Source organism: Sprattus sprattus (assembly GCF_963457725.1).
Source record: "Sprattus sprattus genome assembly, contig: scaffold_132, whole genome shotgun sequence".
NCBI classification, from domain to species: Eukaryota; Metazoa; Chordata; class Actinopteri; order Clupeiformes; family Clupeidae; genus Sprattus; species Sprattus sprattus.
In genome coordinates, this window is record NW_027666780.1 from 17,455 (window position 1) to 24,371 (window position 6,917).

Sequence of the window (6,917 nt, forward strand, 5' to 3'; positions counted from 1 at the left end):
GGCCTCTCTCCTGTGTGAATGAGCTGGTGTGTTTTGAGATGTCCCTCTCGAGTAAAGCTCTTGCCACACTGAGTGCAGTGGTACGGCCTCTCTCCTGTGTGAACGCGCTGGTGTACTTTGAGATGTGCCACTTGAGTAAAGCTCTTGCCACACTGAGTGCAGTGGTACGACCTCTCTCCTGTGTGAATGTGCTGGTGTCGTTTGAGATTCTTCTCTAGAGTAAAGCTCTTGCCACACTGAGTGCAGTGGTGACTTCTCTTGTCATTCTCTCCTTCCTGTTGTGAAGAGGGGTTAGGGGCGACTTTACTGGATGTTGACCTGGACGGCACAGTTAAATGTTTCTGTGTGTGTTGGTCATTGCTTCTGGAAGGTGCCAAAGTCTCTGATCTGATCTCTCCAGACCTCAGCAGTCGCACGTACTCGTCCGTGTGGCTCCTCTTGATGTGCTTGTGGAGGTAGATTTGAGCCGTGTAGGAAAACGGACACAAGGAGCACGAGAACACCTGAGACGCCGACACCTCTGACACAAAGAATAAAGAGAAAGATGACATTTAGGTTCAGGCAAAGAAAAATGTTGGATGTTAACTTTTTACATAAAAGTAGATACAGCATTACAACATTTTAACCTTTTATTTTCCAACATTTCTTACTGTCATTCATTTCAATATTCTCATCATCTTATATCCACTAATCTGTGATTCAGGTCTGTGATGCAGAATTGCTCTTTAACATTCTTTTACATTCAAGTTATTTCACAGCAGGTGAAGCTGACATGGTTGCTAAGTCGTCCAACTGTTCTAACGAGGACAGTGTGTTCTAACGAGGGCGGTATGTTCTAACGAGGGTGGTGTGATCTCAATAGATGAAGTTGGGCTAGATGGCAGATTTAGTTGAAAGCAGGTGGAGGGGAGACGGTTGCAGCTACCTGGGGACATGTTTTTCAGGTGTAACATTGTCATGTACCTTTGGCGCTACTCTTGATGTCCCACAGGTAGTCGAAGGTGATGCCCAGGTCTCTGGCGTAGTCCTCTCCATACCAGACCAGCAGCTCCTCTCCAGGGGCGATGGGTTTACAGCAGCGATACACAATCCCCCCTCTGTACTGAAACGCCACCAGGTTCTGCTCCTCGTCGTCACGAGCGCAGTTCACATACCTGATGGAGAAACCAGAGATTGAAAATGACACAGAAGAGATAAGGGTAAATACTAGTTCTAAAACTTTGATATAAATATAAAGCTGGGTGTGAAATACGTGACTTATATCCAGAGATGTGTGTGTGTGTGTGTGTGTGTGTGTGTGTATCAGTGACAGATCAGAAGACAAAAACAGCAGAAAAGACAGATACAGACTTAAAGGCACAGTCTGCGATTCAGGCAAAAGTCTGCCCATATTTTGAGCTCAACAGCCAATGTGCTCCTGGATCAACGTGTTGATTGGCTGGAATTGTGTAAAGTTTTACTATTGAGACACACACTGAACGGCCAGCTAGAGGAGAGAAGAGCAAGTTACTGAATCTGGCAGAAAGTGTGGATTAGAATCGCAGACTGCACCTTCAAGTGAAAGAATCAAGAGGAAATAAAGAAGGACGTTACCTCATCCAGTTGGAGTGGGTTTCTCTCTTTGCGTCTATGTACTCATCTGCATGTCGGCTCTTGTATGTCTGTGGAAACATTGAATCAAACACTGTCACCTGTTTCAGTACAGAGGAGTTAAACATTTTGAACAGAATGGTTTATTTTTTTTTTAAATCAGTTTTTTTAAACTGGAAACATTTACTATTTAGAAACACCATTTGATTACTCACCACCCAGGAGTATCCGCTCTCTATGGCCTCGTCCCTGTCCATCACCTCTCCCTCATAGGGGCCTAAGTGCGCCCCTCTGGGCACCGTCTGGTCCTGGTTGAAGACCCCCAGACCAGCGTTTGGGATGTTGGACTCTCTGACCACCAGTCCAGGTGGCAAGGTGAGTCTGGCTCGGTCTGGGACCCCTACAGGAGCTGGGGTGTCGGGGATGAAGTTAGGGGGGCCATGGACCCCACACTCATCAATGTAGAAAGACTCACAGTCCTCACAGTCTGCAGAGAAAATAAACGAATCAGAGATCCTTTACTGATATTATGATGCAACCTAAAGATGTACAATCATTCTGTTGTATAACCAGCAACTGTAAAAACATCCATTTTAAATGTCTGAAAACGGTTTAAAGTCATCAGCAGATCAACCTTTAGAGTGGTGAAGTTAAGAGGATAAAATAAGACGTATAAATTCGCAAAATTATGTCAATGAACAATTATACCTACTCTTGAAATTCAGTGATATTACTCCACTTACACCAGTCATTAGATAGAGAGACTCAGAGAGATTGTGTCAAGTACAGGGTGTCTGCAGGTTTTAACAAGTGCAATTTTAGACTTTTTTAGACCTTTTTCAGACCATCATGGGTTCAATTTAAGACCTTCACGGCGTATCAAAAAAAAGAAATAACAAAGCCAGACTGCGGTCAATTGACATTTATTGTCAATGAAACAAACATACAGCCGCGGAAAAAATTAAGAGACCACTTCAAAATGATCAGTTTCTCTGGTTTTACTATTTATTGGTATGTGTTAAAGTAAAACGTACATTTTTGTTTTATTCTATAACCTACTGGCAACATTCCTACCAAATTTCAAATAAAAATATTGTCATTTAGAAAATGACAATTGGTCAAAATAGCATGGAAACTGATAATTTTGAAGTGGTCTCTTAATTTTTTCCGCGGCTGTATATACATCCATTATTTTACATGCTTCTAAGCTGTGCACTTTTGGTGGCAATTTCATCCTCCAGAACCTTAAGCTGGGAGAGTTTGTCTTTAGCAGCCCTCCTCAGAGCATTGGATTTTGAGAGGAGCTCTGCCATTTTGCTGCCAGCCTTGCCCATAGTGTCAGATGAGCCCAATTGTTCGCGAATGCTGGACGCAGCACTAGAACTAGTACTACCGGTAGAGCTATTATTTATGCTAGCTGCAGAACAAAACTGGGCTATACCATGCGAATTTCGCGCCGCATTTGCCGAGTCCTGGTGCTTACTTGACTTTGTGTGCGATTCCAGTGCCTTAATGACCAGGGTGACGAGTTTTAGAGTTCTTTTGCAGAGAATGCAGTAAGCCTCACTGTCGTCGGGAACGCGTTTCAACCAGTCCGAAAATTCCGGTCGCGAGAGCCAGTTATCATTGAATTTGCATTTCCCCATCTTCTTCTGCCATTTAGTTGTCTTCTACTTCATAACTTCCCGCCTTGCTCGCACACAGGGAATCAAAATACTTGCTACTGCAAGTGACGAGAGTACATTTCCGTTTCACATCCGTAGTTTTCTTATTACGTTCCACTAACAGCAACATGTCATGTAGAACTACACGGACCATAACTGCGCCCATTACAGGAAAAGAAAAAACAGAACGGCGTGGAAAAGGACGTAAAAAAAATATTTTTTGGGTCGATATTTTGCATTGAAACGTAGGTCTTAAATTACTCCAACTCAATTTTAGACATATAGTGCAAAAAATCGCTATACATTAGACTTTTTAAGGCCTAAAATGGAAAATGTGTAATTTTAGACTTTTTAAGACTTTTTAAGACCCCGCGGACACCCTGCAAGTAGAAAGGTAGCAGTAAGAGCAACTCACAGAGGTAATCTTCATCTTTTGGCTCCTCTTCCTCTGTGTAGCTCACTCTGGGTGTGCTGCGCAGGCTGCCTCCACGTTTGTAGCTGTTCAACTGGCCTTTCTTCTGTTTCAACCACGCTCTCTTTGAAAGTCCTGACACACACACACATAAAACAAAAAGGCAAACACGATGCATTTAAGATTTGTTTTGGGGCTTTTTGCCTTTAATGAGATAGGACAGTCAAGGTTTGGACAGGAAATGAGATGGAGAGAAGAGGTGGGGAGTGGGAATGGAAAATGACAGCAGGACGGATTCAAACCTGTGTCCCTGTGCGCGCGCGTGTGTGTGGTCGGGGCTACTGCTTGCGCCACAGTGAGCCCCAACACACTTTTTAAATGATTTGTTGCTTACCTTAACTATTCACAAGGCAAACTATGAAGTTATGTCACCTCTTTGACATGACTGCTTTATGTATCTAGATCTGACATACAGTATACATATGTGTGTGTGTGTGTGTATTTCTATTTCTGTGTGTGTGACACTTGTCTGTTGCACAAGCCGGCTAGGCTTTCTGCTGTTTCTCTCTTAGACACACCTGACACACACACACACACACACAAACGCAAAACAGTCTTGTGAAACCAATTTGCTGTTTGCCCTTACAGTTCATGAAATAAACTGTGATATGCCTTTTTCTGCAAATACTGATATTTTATATCCAAATACTGACCTATGTTGTGAGTGCGTGTGTGCGTGCATGGCTGTGTGTCTCCCTCTGACCCTCTCACCAGGTCTCTTTACTGTTTGGTCTTGCTCTCTCCCTCCCTGTCCATCCACACTCTCCACGCCGTCTCTCTGTCCACCCTGGTCTGAATCTGTTCTTGGAACCTGAGGAGGAACAGGAGCGAGTTCTGTCTGAGAGTTCGATCAGCAAACATGAGTTCTGTCCAGTTTATGCATATGTTCTGTATGTGCGTGTTAGTGTGTTTTACTGTAAGGCGTGAGGACACTGAGAATTGCTGCTGATAGGTTGAAAACTGCTGTTTCTATTCTATAGTGTGTGCTTATGAGTCCGGTTTGCTCTCCTCTCCCTCTATGGTTCTGTCCCTAAGGAAGAGGAGCTCCTGTTCTGTTTGTGTGTGTGTGTTTTGGTGAGTGAGTGTGTACGTGTGTGTTTTACAACACCTGTTTGTATTGCCAGTTCTGCGGGACTGGTACACCTGACATTCGTTCATTGTGTATGACTTGAATCAGGGCGTATGGTTTAATCTGGTTTAACCACCCCCCCCCCCCCCCCCCTTCGGTTTCCGCTCCTGGAGAGCCACCTCACATTTTTAGTTTTAAGGATTTAAGTTTTAAGGAATAGTTTGGGTAATTTTCCCACAACTATTTATTTTTCTTCTTTATTTACACATCACATAATTATGAATACTTTATATTCCATTTCTGCTTATCCTCATAAGGACGGCCAAAAAGTTTAGCTGTTTACCTGAGATGGCAGGGCAGGAGCTGGGGGCTGGGTGTTCACCTGAGACGACAGGGCAGGAGCTGGGGGCTGGGTGCGCCTCACGGAGCCGACTCTGGACTCAGCTGGGGTTCTGACGGGAGCTCTAAAGACACGAGAGGCTGAAGAAGACAGAATCAGTTGAGGTCTTCATATTTTTCTATTTGTACTCTTTTCTCTAATCTAATAATTATAATAAAAAAAATATTTCAGATGCGGCAACAACGTAAAAAATAACCTCAGCACCCCATGTGCATAGAGGTTCATAGGTACAGATAATTATTATAACCTTTGTGTATTGTCCACTCAGTTTCCAGTTTCTTAGGTGCACCTAGCGAAAACTAAAGCAGTCTTATAACGGTCCTGCAATAAATTCCCTTTCATTATTGTAATAATGTTCAGGCTATGTCGAAACAGTTCAAGAGAGATAACGATTCAACTGTATGATGTTGGATTGCACATGATGAGCATTTCTCATTTCTCTGTCTGATGAGATGATTGTTAATCTTTTGCTGTATGCTGACCTGGAGGTCTCCTCTCCAAACTGGGTGTCCACTCTTCTTCTGAGTCGGTGCTGTCAGCAGTGGAAGCTCTCGCCATTGTCTCCCTTCTGGCCCGGCCCTGCCTCATGAAGGTTGGAGGAGTGGAGGACAGACCTGACGGGGGGAAAGAAAGCCAAGAGGCAGGCAGGAAAGCAGACAGGTTAAGGCAGAGACTGACAGATACTTTATGACGTGTGGTTTACAACTCTGAAATCATAGTGTACATTGGCCAAATACAGACAGCCTACCACTGATCACAGATATTTAAGTTGAATTATTTGGCAGAAGCTTTTGTAAAAAGCATTACAGTATTATAATAAATACATAATTAATGTTATTGTTTTGTTGTTAGAGAAAAATAATCTAATTTTGTAAAAGGCTCAGTACAGCTGAGAGTTAAAAACTGAAACTATGATGTCATGGTTACCTATGGCCAGCATGGCCAGGTGGTTCCTCTTCATGTTCTTGAAGCGCACCTTCTCCCATTTGGCCAGCCCCACCCACTCGGTCTGTGTGAAGTGCACTCTGAGGCCTTCGAAACTCTCCTAGGATGCAACCACACACATCTCAGAGACAGGTGCAGTAAAGCAGAATGCGTGTGTGTGTGTGTGTGTGAGTGTGATGCAGAGTGCAGATTTTTCTGTAGCAGTAAGTGTAGGATATTGCTGCTGACCTCATCAGATGAACTCATGGTTGGTATGTATCTCAGACCTTGCCGTAACAGGAGTTGAGAAGCTGAAAGGTGTTTGACCTAGAAAACAAAAGTACACAAAAACACTTGATCATCAATGGTTCTTTATGTTAGCAAAATGTCCTTTAACCCCACTCGAACAATGCAAGTCATATAGGATTTCAGGGACCTCATTCGCATTCTCATCACAAGTTTTGAAAAGCCCTAAGGTCCAGTCATGTTTGACTTTAGCATTTGTGGAATGACTTCCGGTTGACTCGCATATGTACACGGAGCTGGATGAAACCAGTCGTTACCACGCACAAAGTGCATGTCCACTCATGGTAAAGTACAAGTGACAGAAACCAGCATAGTTTGACTTCAGCAGTGACAAGGCTCTGTGTTTCCACGCCGTTTAGGAAAACCTAATTAACTGGGCAACTATCTTGATAACTAACATTCAGACTTTTTTCAGTCTAACATTGGCTAACTTTAAATTCCACTTGTGACAGAAAACTACGCGGGCGCGGGAGAACGCTTCAGATAAAAGCG

The 6,917-nt window shown here is 43.5% G+C and overlaps 1 protein-coding gene across 1 annotated transcript; it reads right to left on the bottom strand.

Moving 5' to 3' along the window:
- Positions 1-374: 374 nt before the first annotated feature.
- Positions 375-6,386, bottom strand: LOC308382621 (histone-lysine N-methyltransferase PRDM9-like; the record flags this gene model as incomplete). Its single annotated transcript, XM_080861014.1, has 10 exons — positions 375-520; positions 964-1,154; positions 1,594-1,661; positions 1,806-2,077; positions 3,670-3,801; positions 4,438-4,537; positions 5,139-5,275; positions 5,678-5,809; positions 6,123-6,240; positions 6,369-6,386. Coding segments are annotated over 10 exons (1,314 nt in total), but the record flags the coding sequence as incomplete, so codon positions are not given.
- Between the last annotated feature and the right edge of the window lie 531 nt (positions 6,387-6,917).